Source organism: Haliotis rufescens, unplaced genomic scaffold, assembly GCF_023055435.1.
Source record: "Haliotis rufescens isolate VD_foot unplaced genomic scaffold, xgHalRufe1.0.p SCAF_23, whole genome shotgun sequence".
Lineage (NCBI taxonomy): Eukaryota > Metazoa > Mollusca > Gastropoda > Lepetellida > Haliotidae > Haliotis > Haliotis rufescens.
The window spans coordinates 9,718,727-9,732,966 of NW_025963924.1; the positions used below are offsets into that span (position 1 = coordinate 9,718,727).

The 14,240-nt window shown below is 39.3% G+C and overlaps 1 protein-coding gene across 4 annotated transcripts in view; it reads left to right on the forward strand.

Moving 5' to 3' along the window:
• Positions 1–14,240, forward strand: part of LOC124133040 (ribitol-5-phosphate xylosyltransferase 1-like) — a 191,106-nt gene that overhangs the window by 82,004 nt on the left and 94,862 nt on the right. For all 4 annotated transcript variants that reach the window (XR_007222775.1, XR_007222776.1, XM_048401769.1 and 1 more), the window contains one exon: positions 2,996–3,184. Coding sequence is in view for 2 of the 4 variants with exons in the window: in XM_048401769.1 (XP_048257726.1) it covers positions 2,996–3,184 (189 nt within the window). In the remaining 2 variants the exon portion in view is untranslated. The remainder of the gene's footprint in view (positions 1–2,995; positions 3,185–14,240) is intronic.

The window sequence follows — 14,240 nt, forward strand, 5'->3', positions numbered from 1 at the left end:
GACAACTCACAGTTGGCTGACCAAGCTCCTCACAGCAATATCCGTTGCGGAGCTCTCTGAGCTATCGCTGCCACCATGCAAAACTCCCCACTGTGATAGGTGGCTACAACTATGCTTGGAGTTGAACTCGCATCGCATGAATGACTGTTATGTTTACAAACAAGTGATGACTGCTGTGGAGCCGAATATTCTTACCCTTGCTTTATTATTTTGTTTGTTTGTCAGCTACAATTTCTATTTCATTTTTATCATGTAATTGGTGTAGTAAGAATAAAAAGTAATAAGGGAGAAGTCGGGTGATTTTCCGTTCATCTGCAATCTCGAACCAAACTGATCAAACAAACGAAAAGTTAATATGGTCGGTGGTAAACCTTTTCAAAATTCACTGTGATTGCATTCCCATAGACATAAACAAAAGTAGAAACAGTACTTAATTTGGAATTTGAGGGCAAATTTCCAGATTCTTGAAATTTGCCCTCCAACCCCATATGTAGTAACGTTTATACTTTTGTTTCTGTCTTTGGGAATGCCATCATATTTCAATTTGAAAAGGTTTACGACTGACCATGTTTTCCAGATGAATTTACTTTGTTGTTTTGATAATCAGATTGGTTCGAGATTGCAGACTAACGGAAAATCAACCAACTTCTCCCTTACATTCTTACTATATCAATAACATGATAGTTTTAATGAAACAGAAATTCAAATTGACAAACGAAGAAAGTAATTTAGCAGCGATAAGTGTATTCGGCGTCACAACAGTCGTCACTTGTTTGTAAACATAACGGTCATTCGGTTGCTAGTTCAACTCCAAGCATGGTTGTGGCCACCTATTCACAGTGGGGAGTTTTGACTGGTGGCAGCGATAGTATAGAGAGCTCCAGGAAAGTACTATCGCTGTGAGGAGCTTGCTGACTGACTACCCAAGGGAGACAACTCCCTGTGTGTTTTAGTGTGTCATCACACATGATGCCAGGTGATGGTGGGTGCTCTTGCTGTGAAAAAGTGTGAAGCTGACAATACCACACACTGACATTTCCCCACACGGACAATTCTCCAAGCGGACAATACCAGACACTGACATTTCCCCACATTGACAATTCTCCAAGCGGACAATACCAGACACTGGTATTTCCCCACATGGACAATTCTCCAAGCGGACAATACCAGACACTGACATTTCCCCACATTGACAATTCTCCAAGCGGACAATACCAGACACTGACATTTCCCCACACGGACAATTCTCCAAGCTGACAATACCAGACACTGACATTTCCCCACACGGACAATTCTCCAAGCGGACAATACCACACCCAGACATTTCCCCAAATGGACAATTCTCCAAGCGGACAATACCAGACACTGACATTTCCCCATATTGTCAATTCTCCAAGCGGACAATACCAGACACTGACATTTCCCCACACGGACAATTCTCCAAGCGGACAATACCACACCCAGACATTTCCCCAAATGGACATCTAACTAAATCTGATCTTCTTTGGTACCGAATGCATGAACTGGTTTGGTGACTTCCTTTCATCTTCGTAGGACTGGCATTTCACAATCTGATGTTCTTCTTTGCTATTATACTAGTAGAAGGGTAAGAGAAGATCTTAGAGATAATGGAAGGATTAAAAGCATGGTAGTAAGCCTTCAATACCGATTTCCTCTCATAATAAACTGTTACGTACTCAGCATGCTCATTGGGCAATTGTCTACATGGCCACTGCCGGTGATTGTTAAGATCATAAATCATATCTAGTCAGACAACATGACAGACTATATTCATTTAAAATATCCTCTTCTAAGTTTATATATCCTGCATTAGGGTATGGGGAAATGTCCTACTTTGAGTGGGGAATTGTCTTGTGGAGAATTTAGGTCTGGGACGAGTCCAAATTTACTACCTGGGTATCCGCTGTTGGTCTTGAGAGTTGGGTACGAAATGTCAGCTTGGGAATTGTTTTACCAGAGCCCTGGCAAAGAGTTTTTAGATAGACATATAAACGATCTGGTCATGCATACACTGAAGTTGACTGAAGTTGTATCTTTATGTAAGCATACAAATTTCAGAAGAAATATGTGCATATTCAGAAAGAAATGTGAACATGAGTGATTTGTAGTGTAATCATGGAATTATTAATAGCAAGTGAATTTTTGTCATTAAACAGTATATCACATGGCTTTGTCTGTGTAGTCCTGTGGGTATGCAGTGGAGATGTACTTAAGGGGGGGGGGGGGGCATGCACAACTGCCTTAAAGGAGGCCAAGCACAACTGCCTTGTCTAACTGTGGGAGTTGTAGCTTGACACATTGTGTTTCTGTTGTAACCATTATCTGCCAGACCAAAATGCATGGTCAATATAGTGTGATAACAACTTGAATCAAACTTACTGGGACTGGGATATTCCTGAATGTTGTTCCCCTTTAAATGCAGCCAGGAACTTTTGACGCTTGTCTGAATCCTGTGTCTAGCAAAATGTCTTTTAGGCGATCTTAGGTTATCACAGCCCAGATGTTCATGAGAGTTAAATTTACGGAAAATAATGCCAATGGATAATTTCCTAGGTTTGAACATTCTTGGACTTTAAGAGAATTATTGCTGATTGCCTTGGACGATGACTCGATTCACTCTCTCGTTTGTTTGTTTGTTGGTTGGTTGTTTAACGCTGCTGTCAGCAATATGGTCGAGTCTGGACCAGACAATCCAGTAATTGACATCATGAACATCAATCCACGCAATTGGGATACAATGACATGCAACAACAAAGTCAGCGAGCCTGATCACCAGCGGGTTCGATTCCTGATATGGGTACAATGTGTGAAGCCCATTTCTGGGTTCCCCACCGTGATTATGCTGGAATATTGCTAAAGGCGGTGTAAAACCATACTCACTCACTCTCTATTGGACTTGTCATAATTGTTTATGTCATATGTCATAATAACTCTGAATCCTTACTGAAAATTAAGTCCATTTTTGTCTTTTCAGAAATTTCTGATGATGAGAATTGGAATCCATGGGGTGAAGAGTTTGAAAATGAAAACAGTTTTATCCAACACCATGAACCCCCTAAAATTCTATGGGAGATGGAACATTCTCTTGGCCGGAGTCCTTTAGACAGCAAAGACAACAGTACAGAAGAGTTCATTGTTGAAGTATGGGGTAAAGCAGCAATCGGTGAGTACTTATCTGGTATCTGAATGGATGGTTCATGTGAGCTTATATCATGTTGAGTGTTATCAGGTCATTGTCTACCATAAGCTTACACAGTTTTGACTTCTCTGAAACAAAAGGGTCATGATGAAATCTCCTTGGAATCTGATCTTTGACTCTGATATGATACCTGCATGAATACCTGATGACACTTCCATTAGATGTCGCGTCAGGTGAGACCTGAGTGAAACTTGGCTGTTCAATCAAACTGAAGGATGTGTGGGTCATCAGACATCAGCTTTTGAAAACAATTCAGCCTCATTTCTTAACCTCATTGATTGGGAAATTTTGATCTTTGCAAGTGAAAACCGCCACAGAACACAAATATACCATTGATGATACACCCTATTGGTGTAGATGCCATGGGCTCCAGAAACGATAGGATGTATGAAATATCCACAACAATGCATTTGCACAGCTTTATTAATTTGCATTCGGAGCTCCCTGATTATGTTCGTTATAGAGATACAGACATCAATTATGCTTGTTTCAATGATTCGCTCACTCATACTGAGAAGTAAGAAACCTTGATGCTGATCGGGAAGCTCACCTGACCTCCACGTCAGATCTTCATGCAACATTGATGGTATCAGAATAAACAAGTTTTGTGACATTATACAGGTAAGCTACGCAGCCTAGCAGTAAAGATTTTCATTTCAGCTCTGAAAAAACAGTGCACTTGTGTCTTGTTAAATCTACAAACTTTATGCCACATATACAAAGGGATGTGATGTCTGCAAGGCTTGTTAGGAAAGTTAAATAAATGGTATAGGTTATTTGCCAAAGGGGCAGTTTAAGTAAGCTTTGAGTTGTGTATGCAGACCAGATCATAGGCTACAATAGGCCACTTTATTCATTACTGTTCTAAGAAATACATGACAGATGAAATATTGTGTTTCATCTCGATATACAGGAACATTTGTCTTTGTTTGATGTTAGATTGCTCGATATCCATGTTCCCACATAGTAGTTTGTTCAATGGCTATTTCATTAGCCAGCAAGGTTTTGTCCATTGATAGTTCTACATGTATGCATTACAGAAATGATAATATGCGTGGAGAAATATCAGAAATGTCTCATGTGGCGATTTCCATGGCATGATTTGTTCAAAGTTACAGAAAATTGATAAGACTGTGGAACATCCAGCTTCTCATCAGGCATGGTTTAAGAACTGTCATGGCTTGATGTTGTTATGCAATATTGCATTGACCATGTATTCCATACTTCTTTTGTTGTTTAACGCCGCACTCAGCAATTTTCAAGTGAAATGACCGCAGCCTGTAAATAATCGAGTCTGGACCAGACAATCCAGTGATTGACATCATGAGCATTGATCTACGCAATTGGGATACGATGATATGCATCAACCAAGTCAGCGAGCCAGACCACCCAATCCCGTTAGGTGACTATGCTTGTCGTAAGAGGCGACTAACGGGATCAAGTGGTCAGGCTTGCTGATTGAGGTTGATGCATGTCATCAAATCCCAATTGTGTTGATTGATGTTCATGATGTAAATCACTGGGTTTTCTGGTCTGGATTATTTACAGACTGGTGTCATGAAGCTGGAATATTGCTGAGTGCGGCGTTAAACAACAAACAAACAAACAAAATGATACGACTAGAGTCATGATCACCTTGCTTCTCTTGACTGCATAAGTCTTGGCGCCCTGCCCTCAAGGATATCACTGAGAGAAATCAGCTAAGATGAATGTCCCCATGTCACGCTATGTTCTACCTTATGTAATCTATTTGAAAGAGAACAGATCCTATTTTAAAGCTCTATCAAGAAAAAGAAAGTTCAGGTCAACTTGTTACTGGATTATGTTTTCCTCCAAAATTGCTAATATCCGAGAACTTTTGTATATTTTTCACTTGATACTACTTCGATATTTTACTTCTGTGTTTATTGAGTGCACTGATTACGGTCGTTGCTGTATGTTTTTACTAATTGGAAAAAAAATAAATGATTCTCTAATTCCATTTAATATTTGATCAGAATTTTTTGGTCATTTTGGTTTCCATTTAATTATGAGAAATACGTTTACAGGCCGTTTTGTCTTTTGTAATTGATCAGCTAGAGGAACTAATTTTCGGATCAAATAAAGCAATTTATTGATGTGACTTCCTTGATTGATACGGAATCCTGAGCATCAACTTCAGACAGATGTTCGTGGTCTCAGTGGGAACAGCATTTTCAGAAGAGTAGCTTCAGTGATTGAAAGTTGTTGCAGGTTAGATTTATCTCCCCATTTTAAAGATCAAATTCATTATATGGCTCTGTTTGGAACAAGTAGGTCAATAACAACAGATTGTTCCAAGATTAATTGAGAAAAGACCTTTAGCCCTAAAAGGCTTCAAACAAAATAGAAATATTGAACAAACTAAGGATATTTATCTGTCTGTAGAGCCAGCAGGTCTGGAGAAGAAGAACTAGTGCAGAATATCATTCAATTTGGTTCTTGGAGGATAACTTAGATGTATGTTTGAGGTTTAATTAAATCTATTGCTATCCTTAACTGGTACATGGTTCAGCATGGGCAAACTGTACAGAGAGCTTGAAGTGAGTCGGACATGCCGTAGGTCATTCTGATGGTGGCTTTGTTGCAGATACATTATTCTGGCTTACACAGAAAGTCCTTGAGGTTTGCACTGTCAGACTGGCTCAGTGGAGTACCGGGGCACAGAAATTCAAAGGAAGAGACAAATCTATAGGAGAAAATGTCATGGGTTTTTTACTCGTTTTTCACATCAAGGTTAATATCAGATAAGAAACATGTTGAATGGTGAATGTAGAATACACTTTCCCAAATGATAGTTTTCAGGAGGCAGAATGGGTTGTGGGTCATTAATGTGAAAATATTTGGCTGATACTTCTTGGTGAGGTTATCTGGATTTTAGAAACCGTTTTGAATGAGAATCATTTTCCATTAAACCGATCTGAACCCTGCCTGAATTAATTTGTTTGAGACGTGTTGTGATCATTTCACTCCACTCCCCAAAAAATTTAAAAGAAAAATATGTAATAAAAGTTCTTTATGATATGCTTATTTGTGACAAACATGCTCACAGTAAGAAAAACACATTTTTGTTTTTGAATTCAAAATGAATGAAAAATATGTTCAGGGATTTTTGACTGTCATATTAACTACATTTAAACTGGACTGCCTCTGTGGTCTGGTGGTAGAGCAGCTGGCATGAGAGCAGACGTTTGTGGGTTCGATCCCCAGCCGTGTCATGTACTTCCGAAATGGGAATTCCTCTGTGATCAAGTAGACAGACAGAGAGCAGAAGGTCTTGGGTTCGATCCCCAGCCATGTGATACCAACTGATGCTTGTAGTCATCATCAGTGTTCCCACTGGCTTTTGAAACTGCTCTAAACATTACCTGTCCCCCTAATTTATGTCAGTCCCAACTTTCAAAAACTAAAAAAGGTATGAAAATGTCCATGTTTTAATTCTTTCAACATCATGTTCAGTGCAATGATGTCATCTCTGAAGTAACTTAGTTCGATCTACATGTCATTCACACAAAGTTCAGTCACAATTTTCTCCTCTATTTTTGAAGATTTTGACACAAATAGACAAGCTGACTTTGTTCGAAAAATATACTTATTTGAATATCAACGATGTTTTGGTCAACAACAGAGTTTGATAAGGTACTTTTTTTGTCGGTCAACAGGGACTGGCAGTGACATGAATTACCGGTCCAAGGCCAGTTTTACCGGTAAAAAACTGGTAAATACCGGCAGACAGGAACACTGAGTATACTACGTCTGAGCGGGGTATCCATGTAACCACTGTTGAGTGGTATCTAAGTTGGCTTGTACTGTAATACTGTCATTAGTCCTACTAGTAACACACAGACACGCACACACGCACATGCATGCACACATGCACACCACTTTCTCAGTCTGTGCCCAAAGCATTAGAGTCTACAGGCCAAAACATGGCTCTTGACATCATTTTCAGTATTCTTTTGCGTGTTATTATACGGACTGTTATCAGCTGAGCTTACTAGACTGGACAGACTTTTACCAGACTTGGGCTTCAGACCAGTGAAGACTGAAATAGTTGTGCAGACTTCATTTCACTCTCACTCACCCTCACTTCCAAATGTTGCCCCACCAATTCCTCCATTCAGACACACTTAGGCTTGTGTTCCAACCACTAGCATTGCGTTTGAAGAGTAAATCACGGCTCCACACTCACCACAAATAGCTTGTCCAGTATCGTACCTAGGTGCAGCCTCACGAGACTTAGCCTTGATCACTGCTGCTCAGTGTCCATTAGACCAAGACAGACCTGCTCAAGAGATCTCCACTCAGCACCCTCACCATGAGACGAAAAGTCAACCACAGGGTCACACCATCAATGAATTTGTCTTTAAGGGATTCTCCCATGGTTTAATTTGGTGGATTTGTTGGAAACGGTTGTGCCGCCCCGAGTCTTCTCCGAGGAGAGTGTCTGTGAATTTAATCACATCTTGGAAGGGTTGCTACAAGGGACTACAGATTAAACTCATGTCGACATTCTCAATATGGGGCTCAAATTTGGTTTATGTTTAAGTCGGATGGCAGCGGTTGTCTTATTCCAACTACTCAGTATAGGGAAAGGTTTCAGGGATTCTTGTACAGGAGCTGGGATCTTGATCTATCAAGTGATCCAGCTGTGGAAAGGTTTATTCTTAATTGATTGTCCACACTTGACCCATATGTTCTATAGAACACAATGTCTGATGTAATTGAAATATGCACAATGAGGGATGTCCATGGCATTAACATCTAAAAAATGTATGCACATAAATCAAATTTATTATTGTTTATGAATCTAGTTTTTATAACAACAAGTCAGGCAAGGGTAAATGAAATTTGTGTTCCAGAATCTCAGGAAGGTGAGTTGTATGACGATCATAATGGGGTGTAAATTGACTTTGCACAAATTTTATTTTTTATATATATTTTTTTCCATTTCAAAGAAATGACGGCACAAGGCTGAAGATAAGAAAGAATTTGGTGCTCTGCAATGGAACTCATATAAGTTACATGACATTAATATAAGACATTGAATTATTTTTAAACTTAATGATAAAAACATAATCAAAGTTTGATGGTATGATCAAATATGTTATATGGCAATAAAATAATAATTTATTTTTTAAAAATTAAATCTAAAAATATGATCAATTTTGAAAAATATAATCAAATGTTGAATGTCATTTGAATAAAAAGTTAAAAACTTTGGAAAGAATTATGGAGGATTATGGCTGTAAGATGTTTCATGTTTCTGCTAGACTTGGGCATCAGCTCTCAATTATGTATGTCACTGTTGACAATGATGCTTCAAGCTATTACAAAAAAGCATCCATCTCAGAAATTTATTTTTGTAAGAACTGTGTTGAAAATTAAAATAAGTGTTTATAACCGTAACATTGCTTCTTTGAATATGACATTGGCGTCACCATATCCATGGAGACCCATGTTACACAGATATTGTTGACATCAAAAGCATGAAACGTACAACTGCTTAACAGGAACATGTTACTTACTTTGAGGGGCGACAATGTCACTGCATCTGCTCTTTGCAAACTGGAAGTTTCTTTAACTCAGAATTTATGACGGCGGTCTGTAAATAATCGTGTCTGGACCAGACAATCCAGTGATTGACATCATGAGCATCGATCCTGGCAACTGGGATATGATGACATACATCAACAAAGTCAGTGAGCCTGACCACCCAATCCCGTTTGTTGCCTCTTACAACAAGCATTAGTCTGTCTTACAGACCCTGATACAAATATATCAGATACAGCCCATGCAAGTCTATAATCTTTGGAAAGTCTAGATTACTGCAGTATCTGAAAATGAAGAGAGTCTCTGAGCTCCTCTTTATTAAATTTTTATTAAGATAATTTTAAGATAATTCTGTTTTTACAGTACGATATGTTCTTTTCAGAGACTAGATGTTCGTCAAAACAAGCATAGTCGCCTGCACTACAAGCATGGAACATCAGTTAATTAATCTTTTTTAGTTCAACAAAACGACTTGAAACACACATTGTCAGTTATAATTGTAAATTTTTTAAATGGCTAAATATGGTAAGTAACTCTTCCAACTTGAGTGTTTTAATCGGGGTTAATATTGGCCTTGTGTGTCAGATACATCCATCTTGACTGGTCTATCATGTAAGCAGAGTGCTCCTATATTCATCATACACATCCTCTCAGAGATACTTGGGCCAACGAGTTGAGCAATTAGTTATAGTCCCTTCTGGCAGGCCCCAATTAGACTGGTAGTTGTGGAATCTGGCCTTCCATTCAAGGAGATTGATAATGGTCGTTTTTTTGTCATGCAGAACTGGCTATCACTATTAGGAGAAGTGGCAATAGGGGAGGTAATCAGCTCTGTAGATGATTGCATACCTCTAGGCGATTTTGTGACCCTCATTTTGAGAGGTGGGTGTTACAAGTTGAACATGAAATAATCATAGGCCAAGGAGTCTTACTTCATGGAGTGGATCTGCATGCCCGTAGAAGCTGTTAATTATCTCCTTAAGGCAAATGCTATTAGAATCAGATCCCGATTTGTATTTGGAAAAAGGCAAATTGTTGCTTTTGGTTCCTTTTTGCAAGGGCTTTTAGGTAGGTTAATTTTCAGCTACAGACTTTGTCAGGCCAGCTGCAGTCTGGATTAATTGACCAATACAGATTTTATTTTTTATAAAATGTACATTTTTTAGTGCTTTGTCATACAAAATGACAGAAACAGCACATCTGAGTAATTATTACTCCCCATGAGGAGATCAACCATTTAGTAACAATAAGCTGGTATTTTACAGTGTTTTATGACAAAGGATCACAGGATCTGCTGATTATTGGTTTGAATCCTGATTATGATGTTAGGTTTGTCAGCACCATGCCTTTGTTTGTGGGTCCCAGTGGTAAACATCTCAGACCTGCCTAAATTTGGGCTTACCTCCCATATGACCTGCATGGATTATAACTGAAAAACTTAAAAAAGGCATTAAACCAAACTCACTCACTCTTGTTGCCAGGGTAGAATAGGTCTTAGGTAACCCATGCTTGCCGTAAAAGGCGACTATGCTTGTCGTAAAAGGCCACTAACGGGATCGGGTGGTCAGACTCGCTGACTTGGTTTATGCATGTCATCGGTCCCAATTGCGTGGATCGATGCTCAAGATGTCAATCACTGGATTGTCTGGTCCAGACCGCCGTCATATAGCTGGAATATTGCTGAGTGCGGCTTTAAACAACAAACAAACAAACAAACAAACAAACAAACAAACAAAACTAACAAACACTCTTGTGGGGTTGTACAATACAGGTCTCAGCAATCTTTGCTTGTCGTAAGAGGTGATAAATGGATCGGTGGTCAGGCTTGATGATTTGGTTGATGCGTGTCATCGTATTCCAAAGGCCTGGTCCAATGTAAATGATGTCAATCACTGGATTGTCTGGTCCAGACTCGATTATTTACAGACCAGAGCTATATTGCAGGAATATTGCTGAGATCGGCATTATTCAACAACAAACAAATCTTGTTGGATCGATCTTGTGAGCCAGCCAGAATGTTGTAATGATTTAGGTTAAGTAGAGGAACCATGTGAGGCAAAAAATAATGATTCTTTTTCTAACATTATCTGTGCCTATTCCTTCGAGCTGTTGTTTAATTTTCTATCAAATTACATTGTGTTACATGAGTAACTTTTTCAAAAATTTGAACTAAAGTTTTACAGATTGTTGTTAAACGGCACCAGATGTATCCAGATTGTCAGACATCTTGCTGGGAAACACAAACTGGTGATGGCATATTTTCAATCTGATTATATTAACAATTATGATCAGTTGGTCTACTGTCTCATCTCATATTTCATTTCGTATTACATTTCATTTGATTATAAATATGTCCTTGGTCATCATTTCTGTTAATAAAGCCAGACCATATCCATAATGTTAAGAAATCTCTGCTATTTGTAGGGTTGATGAAGAATGTTTACATCCGGTCCTGTAGAGTAACACCTCAAGGCCCAATTTTGTATCCACTTGAAGTGTCCAGTTGCTGGAGATTGGACGAGGAAAATGACAATACTTTTGTTGAGACATTACAACTGTTGCCAATGGATGTGATAATGAGACCGTTTAGTTTTCATGATGAGCGGTTATTTTCTGAAAGGTCAGTTTTGATGTTCAGTTACCTTACTTCGTTTGTTTATTTTCTTGTGATAAAAATATTCACGTCTGACTCTGTATATAGGCTTACCTATAAGGACATTCAGCCTGCACACATGGGATATGCCCTGGAATTTCCACAATGAGTTATTCTTTTCTGAAAGGTCAGTTTCGATATTCAGTTTGTTCATTTTATTGGGATAAATATATTCACTTCAGACTCTGAATTCTGCATTTATCTCTAAAGAAATTCAGCCTCCTACACATGTTGAGATAATTCCCTGGAATACAAGAAAAAACGTACACATATTTTTTCAAATATTGTTTCATTTTTCATACATGAACTCAAATTATAGAATGATACCCGGGGGTATTTTAGTTAAGTTAGCATTAGGAAGAATTCGTCTTTTGGAGATTTTATTGATTTCTTTCCATGTCTTTAATCATAATGTAACAATAATGGGACAAATTGATGTCCTTATCCTATTGTAATGATACTGGGATGTTTTTAGTATCGCACAGACGTTCACCATAACCATTTGGGATATCTTCCAGATGTGTTAACTGTCAGTGTCTAAATCATGCAGGAATCCTATAGATTTCTTTTTTAATCTCAGGGGAGTGATAGCTGTATTTATGTACACTGGAAAAACTAACAGTGAATGATATACTATTCTCAGGAAGACTAATTGTAAACAAGCACCAGACAGTGGTTCCCTAATGACATATGATATTGAGTGTGCAGTGTTAATGTGTTGTCATTTGGTCTGATCTGTGTGTGTTGGCAAGAGGCAGAGTGGGACTTGGAGGTGGGAGATCTAGCATGTGGAAGACAGGTGTGTGCAGAGGAAACAAATCTCTCGCATGGCATGACTGTGGTGTTATCATGGTCATATGTCCAGATTAAACAAACATTCAAGCTCAAGTGTTTTGCCAAAACAAATACTACATGTATCAAGGGTCATGATCGGAGTATTGATAGACCAGTGACATTTGTCAGGCTGGAGTCCGACTGTTCTGTAGAAACTGATGGGAAGTTCAACCTGTAGGTGGTTATTAATGACATTGAAATTACCATGGTGCTCTTTTCACAGAAAAAAAATATATCTACGTTTGTGCTTCATGAGTGGTTTGCCAAATGTGCCAATACTTTTCTAGTGTTGAAGGATGTTTGTGCCGAGGTGGGAGACCTGTATGTGGATACTGATACAAAAACTTTGTGGACACAAGCTCTAGATTTCAGAGTTAATGATTAGATTGGGTGTTGTGATTAAGCAGGACAACATGGAGTCCGACTCATGGCTTCAGTTGTAGGCAACTATTATACTTCTAGGTTTGTCAACTGTTATCTGGTTTGCTTGTGCATGTGCATGTGCATGTGCATGGCATCTCACACTGAATTGGCTGGTTGAGTATTGTTATCTGGTTTGCTGGTGCATGTGCATGGCATCTCACATTGAATTGGCTGGTTGAGTATTGTTATCTGGTTTGCTGGTGCATGTGCATGGCATCTCACATTGAATTGGCTGGTTGAGTATTGTTATCTGGTTTGCTGGTGCATGTGTATGGCATCTCACACTGAATTGGCTGGTTGAGTATTGTTATCTGGTTTGCTGGTGCATGTGCATGGCATCTCACACTGAATTGGCTGGTTGAGTATTGTTATCTGGTTTGCTGGTGCATGTGCATGGCATCTCACACTGAATTGGCTGGTTGAGTATTGTTATCTGGTTTCCTGGTGTATGTGAATGGCATCTCACACGGAATTGGCTGGTTGAGTATTTCTTCCAGAAGAGTTCATGTTACACTTCCACCCGGACCTTCTTGATCGTATTGAATGTCGGGAAATTGTTGTTGGGGGTGCTTCCTCGGGCAACCCAGTTGTCTAAGGCACAGCATTTCATTTGTCAGCACCGCACCTGTGCTGGTGGGTTTCACCAAAGTCGTCAACTTTGAGAACTGTATCATTTTGGGTTTTCTCCTGGGATAAAACTGGAATACTGTTCGAAGGGGTTTTAAAACCCAGCTCACTCACTCACTCACTCACTCACTCACTCACTCACTCACTCACTCACTCACTCACTCACTCACTCACTCACTCACTCACTCACTCACTCACTCGGGAAATTAACTTCAAGGCTGAACTGGCCTCTGTCAACATGGTGGTGCCTGTGACTTGTTAGTCCTGACATGTTTGTATATTCAGAACAATGGAATATTAATCCAGACCGTCTTCCTCTCCACGCTGCTTGTATATGGAAATGGTCACTACTGACAGAGGTCACATGAGGTACCAAACTGGCATTTGTTTTATTGTTCCATTGACTCAGCCCAGCATATGTAGTGCCTATTTCTGTGACTTGATACAACACCACCAGCCTACACCTCTGGCATTCAGACCATGTTTGCTTCCAGTGTCTCTCAGCGTCATTGTCTGCAGCAGTATTTTGGCTAGCGGAACAAACCAGTTCTGTGGAAGTAACAAGTTGTTCTCTGAGAATTGAGATGGCCTTGAGTGGGGTCAAGCTGCAAGATGTCTACTCACAGAGGGCTGGGAAACCAGGGCAAATTGAGATTGATGGTGGCGTTTCTGTAACACAATTGAGTTGCTCACCACCTGTGTCAAGTCTCGTTGACAAACCACTTCCTTACTCTCACTTTGCCATCTATTTCCACACCTTCCGTGTTATTCTGTCCGATCAATTTGCTGGGTTTTATGAGTGGTGAAAGTTTCTTATTTCAGCCTTGTGTTGATGCATGAAACTCAAGAAATGCATTTTCTTTCGATGTTAATCGGAGAAGTGTAAATTTGACATTCTGATTAGTTTCTTTT